We start from the raw sequence: 17,037 nt of genomic DNA, 5'->3' as shown, positions 1-17,037 counted from the left end.
CAGAATCAAATGGATTATATAATGATTACGGTGACATTATATTGCTTTTTGAGATAGTAAGTAAGTAAGTAAAATTTATTTATATAGCTCTTTTTAAGACGAAAACGCTGTTACAAAGTGCTTCACATGAAGACATGTCAAACAAACAATATAGCAACATAGAGGAAATATAAAAGCATATCAAACAAGCAATAGTACAATATAAATATAAAATAAAACAACATATTACGCATTAACATTACCCAAATGCCTGTCTAAACAGATGAGTTTTAAGCTGTCTGTGAAGGTTCTCAGTCATCCAGGTCATCGTAGTCAAAGGAGCTTGGAAAGAAAAGCGTCTGGACTTCTTTAAGTTGCTTGAAGACGTTTCACCTCTCATCCGAGAAGCTTCTTCAGTTCTAAGGTCAAATGGTGGAGAGTCCCAGATATAAACCTAGTGGGAGTAACCCCCCACAGAGGGACAAAAGGACCCCTGATGATCCTCTAATCGCCTGAGCCAAGGTGTGAAACTGGGCGTGGGTCCCAATCAGCCAGAGTTTCGGGTGTGTTCATTGTGAAACCTGGCCCCACCTAATCATGCGAATTCCTGAGATCAGATGGCCCAGGATGTGAGTGGGCGTTAAGGCGTCTGGGAAGGGATCTCAAAACTGGATTATAGATGGCAGAGAGTTGGTGTCGTAAACCCCCGCCTCTGTTCAAAGATGGTCGCTCACAGTGGACATAGATGGCTTCTTTCACTCCTCTTTCAAACCATCTGTCCTCTCTGTCCAAAATGTGAACATTGGCATCCTCGAAAGAGTGTCCTTTATCCTTAAGATGCAGATGGACTGCTGAGTCTTGTCCTGTGGAGGTGGCTCTTCTGTGTTGTGCCATGCGCTTGTGAAGTGGCACCTCGGTTGTGGAGACAATAGTCCTGAGTTTGGCAATATTTCTTAAGTGAAAAAAGCAGGAGCGGGTCACGGATTTAATATGAGATGACAGATCATGACAATTTTATATTATCATCATTGCAAAGATCTCTGTTAATAGCTTTTTAATGTCATCAGCTAAACAGTTGAAGAAGCTGAACTCTTTCTCCCTCGAAGTATGACATCATCAGTGTCAGTACTGGTAGGGCAAAACAGCAGTGGTAATAAGAGGCAGTTTTTAAATATATGCCATTTCTTACACTGCGGTGGCTCAGAAACTGGTGGAATAACATCAATTTGGGGGCGGCCGTGGTTAAGGGGGTTGGGAAACTCATCTTGTAACTGGAAGGTTGCCGGTTCGATCCCCAGCTCTGTCTGTCTTGGCCGTTGTGTCCTTGGGCAAGACACTTCACCTACCACCTACTGGTGATGGCCAGAGGGGCCGATGGCGCTATATGGCAGCCTCGCCTCTGTCAGTCTGCCCCAGGGCAGCTGTGACTACAACTGTAGCTAGCCTCCACCAGTGTGTGAATGTGAGAGTGAATGAATAGTGGAATTGTAAAGCGCTTTGAGGGTCTTGAAAAGCGCTATATAAATGCAATTCATTATTATTAATAGCCCCACCTACTTTCTTAACTTTGTCCTGAAAAGGTTATGAAAGAACTGCTACTTTGTTAAAATTTGGTTTTATAATATTTTTGCTGTATAGAATATCAAAAATGCCAAAGACACATATTGTAAGGAGAGAAAAAAATTTGTACATTATATGTCTCGGTGTACACACATACTAAACGTATGTGTGACTGAGAATAAAATGCAAAAAATTAGAATAAAATACACTTGAAGTAGGAAAAATAAGACACAATAAATATTTTTTATCGAAAAAGTTGGGAAAATATTGTGCTACGGCACCCACAACATTTAAAAAAATGTAGTTCATTAAAATCAATATCACAGAACAGATTCAAAACAACAGAAAACTATAGTAGTTAAATAGGAAATAGCTTAAGTCCATAATGAATATTGTGGAAGTGGTAAAGCTTTTCTGTGTCTATCCTCATGGCAGTGGAGCAGAAACAGACGTTCAGCTGCATGTCCAGTCAGTGGTTCGATCCCGGGCTTCTCCAATCTGCATGATGACATGTGTAAATGTGTTCATGACCAGGATGTGTGTATATGTGTGAGTGGGAGTCGGGTGCCTTGAGTGCTCAGTAAGTGCAGAAAAGTGCTATATAAATACCACTAATACCGAGTCCATATGAAGAAGATAAAATAAATCAGTACTGGCTTTATCTTCATATGGTACCCACTCTTTCTGTCTTCCTATCCAGAATAAACTCTCTTGTCCCAAGCTACATTTTCTCAAACCAGAAAACAGAAAGGTTGCTGAAAAGGAAATGCAGAATCTATCAAAAGGGTTTCATGGATTTGTTGCCCATTATTACCAAAAACACGTTGCCTACCTCGATTCTATTTCATGAAATAATTGCAAAAATAAACCCTAAAAGGAAAAAAAAAAGAAAACGTCTTGAGCAGACTTGAATAACAAAATAATGACAAAGCTAAATGTTATATTTCTATATATGGTTTGAATTGATTTTTCCTTTTTGTGTCTTTTTGGGTGTCCTGTACTGTTTGGCGTGTGCACTCGCTGTGTGCATATGTCCAGGCGGCAGAGCTGTCCATCAAGTTCCTGACAGCAGATGTAGCAGTGGAGGTGATCCAGGTGGTCGGACCACGACTCGCACAGCTGAGGAAGTTCAACGCCGTGAGTGAAAACACACGTAGATTCAGTTAATAAAACAATACACACACACACACACACACACACAATCCAAATATATATGCTCTTATAATAAGGTTGCCTCTTTCCTGTGTCCTGTTTGTATTTGATTGTTGAAGGCTGCTGAGCTCTACTTAAACATGGACCTCATCAAAGAGGCAATCGATGTCTTTATTGAGGGTGAGGAGTGGAACAAAGCCAAGAGAGTCGCCAAGGAGCTGGAGCCGAGGTTTGAGAGCACACAAACACACACAAACACTCAAGTGTATCATAGTTATTACGGGCAGAACAGCAACAAAGACAAGGGCCGACACTGAATTAAAACTCAGAATAGAAGAAGTGAACAGAAAGGCTAAGACATGCTGGTTATTTTTTCAATGTCATATCAGTTTTATTAAGCATGCGTGCCTCTCTGCCCTGTTTCTTATGAATCTGATATTTGACAGGTATGAGGACTACGTGGACCAGAAGTACAAGGAGCACCTTAAAAACCAGGGCAGAGTGGAGTCTGTAAGTACAAGTATACACTCTATGACACCCTGAACCAAACAAATAAAAAAAAAAGAAAAGCTGACATGTTATCAAGCTAATATTGACCCAATTATGACAAAATTCAGCTTCCAAAATCACTCCAAGCAGTTTGGTCCAGAAAAATAACTTTTTGTAAAGCAAAAAGAGATAAATATCTCTCATTTGATCCATTTCTGTAGTAAACAGCAGCATGTTCCTCCCAGAATAAGAATTTGTTAGTTTCACTGAGATGATTTTACAGTGATTGCTGTATTTCCTGCACCATTTCACTGCTCTGTGGAGCCCTACATGTCCTCCGAGTTGTTTACTTTGCCAGTGCCATTTGATAAATATGAGCAGAGAAAGACAGAAAATGTAATGGTCTAATTTCAAGTTTCATGCTGTGTTTCTTAGAGCTGAAAAAACTGTTTGTTTTTATTTTTGATGACTGTGTTCGTTCAGCTGGTGGGAGTGGATGTCATGGCAGCCCTGGACATCTACGCAGAAAGAGGCCAGTGGGAGAAGTGCCTGGAGACAGCATCCAAACAGGTATGTCTTGTTTGATGTCATTAAGAGTTCATATTATATTGTCACCTCTTTTGTTTTTCGGGTTGTTAAGCAAACAGCTTTTGCTCAAATCAGGGTTTTAAAGTTCTAAAACAAGTGAACTCTAAAGCAGGGCACAGGGGAAAGAGTCATTCATCGTTACTTCAAACAACCAGGAACTTTATGCGAATTTGTTGGGAAGTAGGGATGGAGCGATGATGCTGGGAAATCTACAGGGAATCCGGTGATTCTGATAAGGTATTACACATATAGGCAGCGGGCTAAAATCCCAGGCAATTTTAGAGCAAAAGCAGATAACCAGGTGAGGTCAAGGTGTTAGAGTTTTAGACAAAGCAGTGAGCAATTGATAAACTAGAGGTTAAATGATGCCAGTACTACACTAGGGGATGAAACAATCACTGAGCAGAGTTCAGGTCTGGAGCTTTATGATGCAGGTAGGTGATAATGATGAGCAGGTGCCCCAGCTGTAAAAGCATGGACAAAAACAACATGTACAGTCAGACCGGTGACCGGTGGTTGTAACTTTTCTTAGAGTGAGAGTGATGAGCCGGACTGAAGGTATAGGAATATATGATCTGATGTGAAGTGTTCTTTGTTTGAGAGTGTTTGAGAAGGTATAAAAGAGTTCAAGGGGGCGTCCTTCCACAGAAAACTGTTTTGGTGTTTGACTTGAATGTTTTCTCCACTGCAGTGTTTTTTGTTCTTTTTCCTTAATAAACCTCACTTCAAAGAAACGCTCACCTGGTGGTTGCAATTTTATTTAAGATTTTCCACAACAGAAACAAAGAGGACTAACCATGTCCTAGCTGCAGCTAAGGGTAATTTGTTGTTACCTCCAGTAAAAATGTGCTGCAAGGCTCCAGGAAAGCACTTCCAATCCTTCTTAGAGCCGAATCCAAAGTGTCCATGTCTGGAAATGAGATGATCCACTTTGGAGCTTTCTGAAATTGTATTACAAGTTAATTTGAGACATTAATCGAACACTTTTCGGCACTGAGGGGGTGGTTCTTGTTTTGGGTGGGGGTTCTGTCCCATCCGAAGTCCCCCCTGATTCAACCTTGGTGATATCAGACAGAAAAGCAACTTTGCAGCAGCTAAGTAGTTTATGTTGATTTATGTTTCCCTCCAGTGGGCCTTAATGTGCAGTTTTTTTTATGAACTAGCTAAACTCATCCCCGCACTGTGGCAATATTCAGACAAATAAGGCCTGCATGGGCATTTCTGTCACACAAGATGAAGCATATTCGGGCGCTCATGGACAATTATTTCTGCTGAGGCAACACTTTTTTTTTCTCTCGTGCTTTTTGGTCTTGTTTGCTCGTTAACAGGCCTCATTGACCTCATTTTTTCTGTCAGGCTTCATAATTTTTGTGTTGTGTTTTGTCAGACCTTTCAGATCCTCCATAAGTACATTGCTCTGTACGCAACACATCTCATCAAGGATAAGGAAGCTCCAAAGGCTGTTCAGCTCTACATACAGCACGGAGTACCACCAAACCCTCAGGTACACACACACTTCTTATAGCTAATTCCATTCCCCCCTAGTGGGTACCCTAAAGGTACATTATCCTTCTTTCACTGCGTGATAACCCAAGTTTCCCTCTTTAATGTAGAATATCTACTCTTATTTTTGTAGTCTTCATAGAAGGTGAAATTATATGAATATTCCAACCAAGTATCACAGCAAAATGTGTTATAGACATGCCAGTCCACCATGTCCATTTCACGCTTTGCCTCTCTGCTGTGGCCAGTTAGGCAAAGAAAAGATAAAGTAAGCATAGAGAGACCACAAACAGATTGGGGTGTGGTGTATTTTGTGCAAGATTTTGGCACGATGGGAATGTTTGCATAGTTTCAAACAACCCACATGTTTTTATGCAGTTCAGTGTTGACAAGATTGCATTGATTGCCAAGATTGTCGACTTTGTTGTTATGTACAGTGTGAGTCTCAGTTAGCACCACAAAAGCCAAATAGCTAGTGTTCTTAAGCATAATAAACCAATTTCTTCTCCAGTTTTTACCCACGCCACCTGCCTGCATAGCAGCATGCAGGCAGGCAGCTGCTGCAAAGTGAGCATGTTGACACCTAAGTTTGTGAATGCAATAGCTTGAGAATGAGACGATATAGGATTTTCAAATTGACAGCATAGGTGCAAATTCTCAGACGAGTTTGAAAGTAAAGGTCAGACAGCAGGTTTTCTGAAAATTACCCAAGATTTTCTAATTAAACCATAGGTGTATCTATTAGAAGGCTGAGGGGTAGCAGGTGGCACTGCCATTATTTTTGTTTGCTATAAAGCGGTATTTACAACAAAACTCTATGTTACCTTAAGAGCTTGGAGCCCTGGTTTACAGATTTTTATGGTTCTTGAGTCAGTCAGTTCCAGATTATTTCAATAGACAATAATATCAGTGACTTTCGGAAATTATATTTACACAAATAAAAAGCAAACTGACTGTGAAAAGGCAGCTGTATTTTATTTAAAAAAAAAAAGATATTTTGATTTCTATTACAGCCTTAACAACATGATTAAAAAGAGACATCTCTTGTTTATTATTTTTTACAAGCTTTGCCATTTTTTACAATCAGAACTTTAACATCTACAAACGCCTGTTCCTGGACCTGATTAACCTTCCCGACACCGATGGACCAGAGTCCTACCGCATGTTCGCCGACCTCCGCAATTTCTTCTTCCAACTGGTAAATCAAAATTAGTAAATGCCTTTATCGATCCATTTTAAAAAACATGAAAATAAGTTTGTCCTCATAAAATGCATCAATTTTTAATTTTTTAATTTCTGTTTGCTGTGATTTCAGTGTGAGAACATGTCCAAATCAACCGAGGCAAACACTCCGGCTCATGAAGATTTTGAACAGATGCTGCTAATCTCTCACTACTACGCCACAAGATCTGCTGCTAAAGGAGTCGAGCAGCTGGTATGAAAACGCAAACAGCACCTGCCTAAATACAGAATATTTAAGAATGAGGACATCTTTGAAAATGACTTTGTAAAAGTTGCTCATAATTGGTGAGAATTCAACAATAGAACAAAGCACTGTGAAGCCTGGAGTCTTGTGGTAACAGCATAGATGATGTTGGGCTAGAGAATTGACGGATGTGAAAACACCTTGTATTGTGGGTAGATCAACCATGTGAACTGCAGAAAATGTGACCAGCAAGGCAACATTTGCCTGCCAAAAGTTCTGTGTCTTTGCTCAGAAAAATAAAAACGTGACCAGATTTCATTTTGGTCCCAAGGTCATCTCCTGGTACACCTTGGATGCTACCAGTACTGCTTCTTCTATTTTTAGATGTCCTCCTGTAAGCTTCTTTCTGACCACCTGCACATTACCATCTGTGATGTATACTCGATCTCTGCCTTTCATTTTGGGAAAGAAGACAACGTCACCAGGAACCAGACACCACAGGACATTATAGAAGACTTCAGTGATGATAGTCTGACCTAAGCTAAACAGGAATCCATGAGGGGAGTTACCAAGTAGACAAACAAAAAGAAACTAAAAATACACAGAGCTCAATTTGCACAGGTGAACATAGTTGAGACTTGGCCAGGCAGTCTTAAAAAAGCACAGGAAGGATGCACAAAGAGGTAATTACCAAAATAAAACAGGAAGTGAAAACAGTGGAAGACAAACAAACAGATAGACGAAACAGGAGGAGACTCTAGAAAAATGTGAACACCTAGAAACACGAGTATGAATATCAGTTAAATTATAACAGGGAACAAGACAAAAAAGAAGACCATGTCATGGTACAAATCTAAACCTCTGCTAGGTAACTGATGATGATATGTAGGAAGCTTTACTTTGGGGTTTTTTTAAGTGTTCTCTTCTTCTGCTGTGCATTTTCAGATCAGTATAGCAACCAAGCTCTCCGTGTCTCTGCTGCGTCACACTGAGCTTGTTGCTGCGGACAAGGCTTTCTATGAGGCGGGCCTGGCCTGCAAGGTGAGTCCACCAATTAGAGAGGATGAGGTGCAGCTGTTCTGCTTTGGTAGTGCTGATGTTTTGTTTTTTTTTTAGTTCCAGGTGCATGTTCATAGTCTAAAATGTTCCTCCTAGACCACAAAATTCAATGAGTTTTCTCCACAAAGTTGGTAATATTCCCAGATATTCAATGATTGAAGTACATTTAAAAATGCATTGTACACTTCAGGTAGTCCATGACTACTTACAAGCCTTTAACTCTGCTCTATTGGTGATTGGCCATTAGAGGATAATCTTTTTGAAGGAGCAGATACTCTCTCTCTGGTGTTGATTCTACGTGCTATGTTTTCAATTCTGGCAGGCTATTGGCTGGGAAAACATGGCCTTCATCTTTCTCAACCACTTCCTGGATCTGTGCGATGTATGTATTGTAGAAATCTTTATTTGTGACCTTTCCGTTATGTATTCCGTGAATACCAGCAAAATCCTATTATAACACCATTACACCATCTGAACTTCTAATGTGTAAAACAGGTGTAAAATTGAATCTTTTCATTTGTGATTGGCTAATTTTGTTGTCCAGGGCATTGACGAGGGGACTCTGGACACTCTGGACCACACCGATTTCCTAGACACCGACATTCCCTTTGAGGTTCCAGTTCCCACCAAACTCTGCGTCACAGTAAGACATCATCACCGCCCACCAAACACATATCCCACCGGATGCTGCGGTCAGACTGATAGATGAAGACAATATTGGTGATGTGCTACAAATCAGATCTGGTGCAGTTAGTGTCACATTCCTCTGTGATATTCTTTACAAATGAGCACAGATGACAGATCGCTCCATTTAAGCACCCAGTCTTAAGCTGCAGGGTCGCTGTAGCTGCAAATTAGAAAGTATCGGCAGGCAAACAGGTGGCCTGTGGGCTAAATCAGGCCCTCTTAACAAAAATCATACTTCACATTTTCCTGTTTATAGGTCACATTAAAGCTTGTTTTTATTAGTTATTTTTATTACCTTGGTTATAGCTTCTTAAATATGATGACCAAAATTTGGGGTGGTTTAGGAGTTGGGGTTAGAGAAATTGAAAAGAATAATAGTAACTATATAACAGCCCATTTAAGATTACTTTGTCCAAAAGTCTTCTTTTGTCTGAACAAGCTCAACCTATTCCTGTTTATGACACAGTCACTGAGTTTCTGTGTAGGAAACTCTTATCACTGCAGGCTGACATCACACAAACTGTATTTTTTTTATGTAAAAAATCAAACTCAACCTGACATGCAGCTCAGTTGCAATGAGCAATGTTTAGAAAAGCTGTCTGAAAACAGCGTGTGTGTTACAGGTTGCCCAGCGAGACCAGATGCGCGACTGGGTGCTTATGGTGTCCATGGACCATCGGCTCGAGCAGGTTCTGCCACGTGACGAGAGGAACACATACGAAGCCTCGCTGGTGGCCGCCAACACCGGCCTTCGCTCGATGCCCTGTGTCCTCACCGGTTAGACACACACACACAGAAACACTCAAGCATGTCCAAGACTTATCAAAGTTTTGTTAATTTCAAAGATTGAAAAGAGATCAGAGGGGAAAAAAATTGCAAACTGATGTGATGCAACAGAGAAAAGCAAAAAGCAAGAAGAAACGTTTCATCATTTATTTTGTGGAAAACATGAAATAATTAAATGAAATAAAAAATAATAATAATTTAATAAAAAATTGTGTAATTACCATAAAGTTGCAACATGTTCTCTGTTATTTGGAGCTTTTATAGTTTACCTGTTGTTAAACTTTCTTCTCACACCCATGATGTTTGCATACAGTGCTGACATTTACACTTAATCCACTTTGCAATGCACGAGATTTCACACACGCTTTAACGTGAGCAGGTTGATGTAATGAAATCTAATTTCAGGAAAGTGTAGAGCTGTTGTTTGAGGTGTTTTGGAGATTTAAGATGGATTTGTTCTCAAATAAATGTTTAATTTTCACCTCTGTGTTATTTGAAGAAGGTAATCTGTATTTAAGGGAGACCTATTTTGCTCATTTCTATCTTCATGTTTTTACTCTTGGTCTCTACTAGCGAAGCTTTTTGTTATTCTCTTATATATCTTATACTGAACCTTAGTGCAGCCACTCAATTCACCTTTTTTCTAGTTCCACAACCATAAAGCCAACGTTCTTTTGATTGGCTACCTGTCACAAAACAGAAGGTTTGATCAGCATATCCTCTCTCACTGTGAACAGCACTGACATGAAACTGTGGCCTTGTGTAATATTAATCCAGCAATAAAACAGTATATATGTGACAGAGAAAGAAATGTATAACAGGTCCACTTCAAGAACCTTCATTTAAAACCTAATGGACCATTCAACGATTTTCTTTCTTAAATTTTAATATGAAATGATAGCTACTGTATAATAGAATGCTATCATACACAAAACATGCTGTGGCCTTGCTGTAAGTGTTGATTCTCCAGTTTGCTGCGTGACTGTGCAGTCATACACAGCATGTAGTCTCGCTCTGTGGTGTTCCTGCTTTCAGGCTACCCCGTGCTGAGGAATAAAATCGAGTTCTCTGCTGCGGGGAAAGCAGCCAACAAGGAAGACTGGAACAAATTCCTCATGGCCACGAAGGTGAGATCAAACAGAGAAACTGGGTTTTTGTAAGCTGAGAAATTTCCGTGCATATAAAAACAACACAAACGGATCTCTCCTTCTTTCTGAATGAAAAACCTCAGGAGTAGGGCTGGGCCATATCATACTGTTCATGGTAATACAGGTATAATGTTGGGCAACGATAAGAAAATGAAATATCACGATACCCATAGAATATGGGTAAAACGTGCATGCGCAGTGCCTTTGTTCTCATAGACACGTGGCGGGAAAAGCATTTCGGCGACGGAGAATGAGAAGGGCGAAAGAGGATCGTTGAATGAAACTGATGAACCAGAATGTAAAAAAGCTGCAACTTCAGTGGTGTGGAACTGGTTTGGCTTTCATCCATCAGATACACAACAAAGCACTATTTTTGGTAGAGCATGCAAGCGGGCCGTCGTTATTACCGTGTTTTTTGTAAAATACGGCACACTTAAAATCAATCCTTTGATTCTTCTGAAAATCGACAGTGCCCCTTATAATCCCGTGTGCCTTATGTATGAATTCTGGTTGTGTTTACTGACCTCGAAACGATTTTATGTCGTACACGGCACTCGAAAATCTGTCAAATGTTTTAGTACGACTTTGCTAAGCTATGAAGCCGCACCGCTTGATGGATTGTCGGAGCATTATGGCTACTGTAGGCAGGAGATACATACTGTGCATCAACATAATATTACTGTATTGTGTGTATAACCTCTTTTAAGTTTTGTGGATATTATACATGGTTATGCTGAGGATATGTCGGCCAGTTTCCACTGGAAATTCCTTTTGGTTAAATTTTCAGCAAGGAATTTGCATTTGCACTGTTACATTTTTATATAACTTTATTGCACATAAAAAACAGCTGCTAGTTTAAGCAAAAATACATTGATGGGTTTTTTGGGTTTGTTTAACATTAATAAAGTTGTGGAGTCGTAAAGTAGTTTATCTAGTGTCAATTATACCATCAGTTATATCGTTATCGCAAATTTTCAAATGTATATCGTGATAAATATTTTTGGTCGTATCGCCCTGCTCTACTCAGGAGTGTATTTGACTCCACAGGGACTGTAATTAAATGCAGTGTCATTCAAGGTTTTGAAGAGTTTTGATTAGTTTTGAGGAACTCAAAACTAATCAAAACTCCTAAAACTTACCCAGATCGTCTGTCCTCAACTTAAAATTGGTTGAGAGAGAAAGGAACTCCCATCATGGAGCAGTACTCAAAGCTTTTCTTTTCTTTCTTTTTTTTTTTTTCAAAGCAAAGGCATGAAGAAAATGTTTCTTTCAGGTTCAACTCTCTTTGAAACAGCACTGATCTTTAGTGAAAATGCTAATGTTGGATTGTAATTTATTGGATTCATTATAACTAGAAAAAAAAAACATAATGGTGCATGAGTTAGAGCTCAACACTTCTTGGCTTCTTATAACTCTAAATTGTATTTTACTGTTGATTATAGCATGTTTGTGTTACTTCAAGATGTTCTGCAAAAAATAAGATTGGCTGGGCACCACCACCAGTCATTAGGCAGTTGCTGGAGGCTGCTGGCTAGTTGCTAGGTAAAATCGGTCACTAAGAAGGCGCTAAACCAGAGACCTATTTGACATTGGTATGGTCTGCCAATTGGTCGCAGAATACATATTTTATCATAGCAATCAGTGGTTACTTGGGGCCACTGGCCACCAGCTAGAGACCAGGTCTGGGTGAATGGGGCTTTAGCGTTTGAGTTCACTTAGCAACTTCTAGCAGCTACTCATTAACTGACTTGGGAATACAAATTTTTCCCCTGCGACTGGTGGTTCACAACTGGCAAAGCATGAAACTGAGGCCTAACCTTTCTGAGTCTTACAATACTGAATTAGTTCATCACATTGAGAGAAATGAAAACAGTGGTGCTTATTTGAGTTTGAATCAGCAGATGAATATACATAGCATCCTTACCTCCCTTCTCACGTGTGTTTCCTGATGGGCTGTTGTTTGTGTTTCTCTCCTCCACCTCCCCACAGACCACTCACAGTCCAGAGTGTCAGGACGTCCTCGAGTTCATCAGGCAGTGGTGTGGCGGCCTGCCGGCGTCCGGATTCTCCTTCCACTGATAGAACGACCTGCAGCTCTGCCCTGTGCCTTTTCTTTTTATTACTCTGTTACACACTTTGAAACACCTGCTCTTCCTTCTATTCTTCCTCATCTTTTCTTTCCGCAAATTCAAACATTTCACAGGAAACCAACTCTTTTATTGTCCCCAGAACTTTACCATTTTTTTTACTTTAAAAGTAGTTTCTAAGCCCAGAGGAGAATACACAATCCCTTCATTTCAGTTTAAACCAGTTCATGATTTTCTTCTTTAAAAGGCACCTTAAAAGTATAGTTAAACTGTTAAATGTTATGTGTTACATGTTATATGTTAAACCGTTGTATGTTAAACTGTAAATTGGTAACATGATAATAAAAGTACATATAAATGACTTTGAACCTTAACAGTTGACAATTTAAGAATTCAAGAAATATATTTAGTGCTTTTTTCTGATTCATTTTTCTGATTTCATTTCTCATTCATCAGCTAGCAGCCTGTTAGAAAATTGAAATGACTGAGAAATGTAGCACTTTGAGCCGATTTAGCAGTTTCTGCTCGTTTCTGGTCATTAGAGTAAGATACCAGGCTGACAAGAGTCAATAAGCATTTTTCTAACATTACTAGTCTTAGAATTTGACCACTGTCAGAGCAAAAGCACAAGATAAAAACTCGTAAGTATTTATTAGAATTCAGGTTCACATATTTCTGAAGCAACCTCAGAAAATCAGTAAGGAGCTCGAAAATGTTTCATAAAACAGCTAACAACAAAAAAAATAGACAGTGCTGAAAACACAGAAGAAAAAACAAAAACCTGTTCATATGCTCAGTGTGTGTTGGCCCCAACCACAAGCCCTTTTAGTTCCTGAGCAAAAACACACAAAAAAGTGATTTCCTGAAGCAGCTCTTGTGCTGTAGTTTAAGTTAAAAATGAATAAACTTTGTTGGGGAATAATTTCAGCGGCGGATTAATCCTTGTTTGGTGCTCTACTGAGAGCGGTGCAGAATCAGAACAAACTCAACATCAGAGCTCTAAAGCACCAAGGAATCCGATGCATCGGGATGAAGTGATGCTGTTTGCTTTTGTTTTTTCCACGATGTTTCATTTTTGTTATTTATTTTATCCTCTGACTGGTCAGTTTATCCCAAGGTGCAGTCACCATGGAAACACATATCATCCATCTAGTTGTTTCTATGTATTTTCTCATCATCAGAAGGACTTTGTCTCAGGTTTCCATCTGTGAAGGCTTTCTCCTGCAGCAGATATTACAATACTTAATAACCTGACACTATAATGCTGTGGCGGCGGTTTAGGACTGTTTAATGTCTGCGGACTAAATTGAGTTATTTTCTCTGTGAATGTTTTTCAGAGGCCAGTAATGTTTGGCAAAGCTTTTACTGAGTGTTCAATATGGAATATACTTTGTTTAATAAAGTTGCAATATAAAAATGTTCAGTGGTTTTCTAAGCATTCATCATATCCTGCTTCATGCTTCTTTGTGACTGTAATGAGTGGAACCACATTCAGCTTTATGTTAAGCCATTAAGATGTAGATTTAGCAATTTTAGCATTTTAGAAAGATAAAAACAGCTCATCATCTGAAGCATAGTTGATGTTGATTTATTTAGATGTAAAAGCCACTGTGGTGGTGTGCAGAGGCAAAACTAGAAAATATATGTCATTGTCCAAAGCCTAACCAAGCTAACTAGCTTTAGCTGATAACTTGGTACTCCACCATCATCCAAATATGGATATTTTGACCGTATCTGAGCGCAATACTAAAGGCTTTAAAATACTAGTCCACAAACCAATAGGTCATTATCCTCTCTGTTGGAATCTAACAGGTATTATTTAGTAATATTGTTTCAGGTAGTATCTTTAATAGGCGTTTATCACTTGTGCCTATAACTGGGAACAGGGCCTCGGTGGAGGTACATGAGTTGGAGTATATGAGACTGTCGAGATCAGAGAAACTCAGCACCCCTGTGTCACAGTCCAAACAAACTCTGATCCTCTTGATCCTATTCCTCACTGAAAGAACAGAGACTGAATTTGATGGTGAGGATGCTTTGTATTTACCTTTACAAAACTCCATTGTCCATAACCCAGAGTGCGAGCCTAAATGTCCTTTCCTTTTGACTGACTGGTGCCACGCCCAGGATCCAGTGTGAACTGTGTCCAAGTTCAACTTCCCAGCTGTGAAGTCCTGAGTTAAATCCCTGAGAGCCGAGGGTGATGCAGAAGCTGTCAAATCTCTCCGGGTTGTTGGGACACTCTACTGTCCGTCCCCGTTTAACACCACTCAGATCTTCAGACAGGTTGAGTCTTGGGTGGGCAGTGTTTGGATCCAGAATCACAGGAGTATACGAGCTGGCCTCAGCCATCTTGTTCAAGATGTTGAAGGTCAGATTGCCCAGGTGTTTGGCCTGGTCCAGCAAAACTCCTAGAAGAAGCTCTGGATCACCCATCAGGGGCTGCTCCTGGACCTGTTCTGCTGTAGCCTTTGTTAGATTATTCTGTTATTATATGTTACCTTATATATGTAATCAAAGTAGTTGAATTAGAATACTGCTGTAGATCATATTATACCCTTTAATATAGAGTGTGTGAGCTGTATGTAGTTTAGTTCTCATTATACTTTTGAGTTAACAGAACATATTCACATATTAGTTCATTAGATAAATGTGCATCACTCTGTATCCTTGATCTGCTGGGAATGTGTTACACTGTTTTCTTGACATGCTTAATTGTTGAATCATGAAGAGAAGGTTGTAAGCAGGAGACTCTGTGTCTAAAGACAGGGGAGATAGACAGACCACATTCCACACCCCCACCTTACAGAAAGCAGAGAAACAACTGCCGAGGTCATAACTTAGGCGCTGTAACAGAGAAAGAATGTGATGTTTTGGCTTTTACGACTAGCTGGGGGCCACTAGAGAGTATAAAAAGCTGAGCAACCCGTCACCATTTTGAGACATGTGCCTGACCCTCTGGTAGCATCTCTCCCGTCCGGACGTTGTAATGCTCTGACTGTTGAATTGTATGGAAATAAATGATTGTTGATTGAGCATTTATACACCGAGTATTGTCCCTCCTTCAGCCCAAAGATTCAAAGAATTGGGAGATTTCAACACCTTGTAGTTGTTTAAGAAGAAGGTGTCTTCAGCTCTCAGCTCCTCCTCTGTTGCTCTGATAATTTGCGAAAGAGCTGCTATCTCTCTTCTCAGAACGTCCATCTTCTCCTTCAGCACCTCACGCTTCCACCTTTCTTCTGCACTCACAGCAGCAATCCTGGCCTTCTCTTCCTCTTCTAGAAACTTGTGAAGCTTCTTGAACTGATCACTCTCCAGTAAAAAGGCCTCACACAGATTCTTCAGTGCCAAGTTGCAAGGTGGGTGTTTCTTCCCAGATATGCGCTTACAAACAGGACACTTGAGTGCTTCTTTCCTTCTCCACCATCTCCGGAGGCAGACTTTACAGAAGCTGTGGCTACAGGAAAGAAGAACTGGATCTTTAAAGATATCACAGCACACAGGACAGTGGAGTTTGGCCTCTGATCCGGAGGCCATTTTCTTTCTGAGTGAAGCCAAAAACACAACGAGCAGGTTGCCAAAAGTGTTTCGCTTAATTCTATAGCAATACTTCCCGTCGTGATTTCACTCGGGCTGCAGTATTCCAGTTTGGCTCCCTGTACCACCACCCCGCTCAGGTGCAGGTTATGTCTGGTGCGTCTCCTTCCAGTGGAAACATAATAACTTGAGTGAGTCAGAGAATGGGAGGTGCTTTCTCAGTGGTTTTCCTCTAAATGCTCAGCTGTAATAAACCAGGGGTGTATTTCATTCCTCTGTGTTAGCGTAATTGGTTTGATGGATACTGCCATTTTCCTTCAGGGCACGCTGACTCATGCTGGCAGACTGATCTTGGATCTCTTTGCCAGTCAGAAACTAAATACATTAAGCTCAAGAGTGTGTTTTTAGTGTTTTAAATGTTAACGCCACCAGTTACAGATCATGAGGAGTAGGAAAGGTTTTTTGAAACCAGGGGTTTGGTTTAGTTTAAGAATAAATAAAATATAATTTTATTTCTTTTAAATGCTCAGTGTAGCACTATCCACTAACTATAATGCTAAATGCTAATTCTGTAGTACAAAATTTATATGTGCAGACATAGTTGGGAAATTTATTCAATTTTTAATTCCATTTTAATGCACTTCAGTTTAAAACCACAACAAAACCACAGCAAATGTAACCGTCAGATGGTCAGAATTTAGTGTGAACAGCATGAAAGCATGGATCCATCCTACCTACCTCGGATTAAAGGTTCAGGATGCTGGTGGTGGTGTGAGGATGTGTGGAATATTTTCTTGGGGCTTGTTACCAATAAAGCATTATTTAAATGTGACAGCTTATTGCCGTATGTTATTGCTGACCATGCCCATCCTTTTATAACCATAGTGTGAAGCAGGCCTACAGGACTGTGGTGCACTGACAGGAATAGTAAAATATTCATAGAAGTTGCACAAAAATTTGAAGACTACAGTTTTGAAAATACAACCGTGAGCATTTTATCCTGCACTTATTGCAATACATTATCAGCTAACTGTCA

General features: G+C 40.0%; 1 protein-coding gene across 1 annotated transcript in view; it reads left to right on the top strand.

Moving 5' to 3' along the window:
• The window catches only part of ift172 (intraflagellar transport 172), a 54,725-nt gene extending 40,842 nt beyond the window's left edge, over positions 1–13,883 (top strand). Inside the window, exons 36-48 of the mRNA XM_026143517.2 lie at positions 2,578–2,676; positions 2,811–2,920; positions 3,138–3,201; positions 3,664–3,750; positions 5,156–5,272; positions 6,359–6,469; positions 6,587–6,706; positions 7,643–7,738; positions 8,079–8,138; positions 8,301–8,399; positions 9,067–9,220; positions 10,265–10,356; positions 12,367–13,883. Of these exons, the coding sequence (XP_025999302.2) occupies positions 2,578–2,676; positions 2,811–2,920; positions 3,138–3,201; positions 3,664–3,750; positions 5,156–5,272; positions 6,359–6,469; positions 6,587–6,706; positions 7,643–7,738; positions 8,079–8,138; positions 8,301–8,399; positions 9,067–9,220; positions 10,265–10,356; positions 12,367–12,456 (1,299 nt within the window). The 3' untranslated portion in view covers positions 12,457–13,883. The remainder of the gene's footprint in view (positions 1–2,577; positions 2,677–2,810; positions 2,921–3,137; positions 3,202–3,663; positions 3,751–5,155; positions 5,273–6,358; positions 6,470–6,586; positions 6,707–7,642; positions 7,739–8,078; positions 8,139–8,300; positions 8,400–9,066; positions 9,221–10,264; positions 10,357–12,366) is intronic.
• The last annotated feature ends 3,154 nt before the right edge of the window (positions 13,884–17,037 follow it).

Source organism: Astatotilapia calliptera, chromosome 15 (genome assembly GCF_964374335.1).
Source record: "Astatotilapia calliptera chromosome 15, fAstCal68.1, whole genome shotgun sequence".
NCBI classification, from domain to species: domain Eukaryota; kingdom Metazoa; phylum Chordata; class Actinopteri; order Cichliformes; family Cichlidae; genus Astatotilapia; species Astatotilapia calliptera.
The sequence above is the reverse complement of the archived record's forward strand: the minus strand, read 5'-3'. Positions and strand labels throughout refer to the sequence as shown.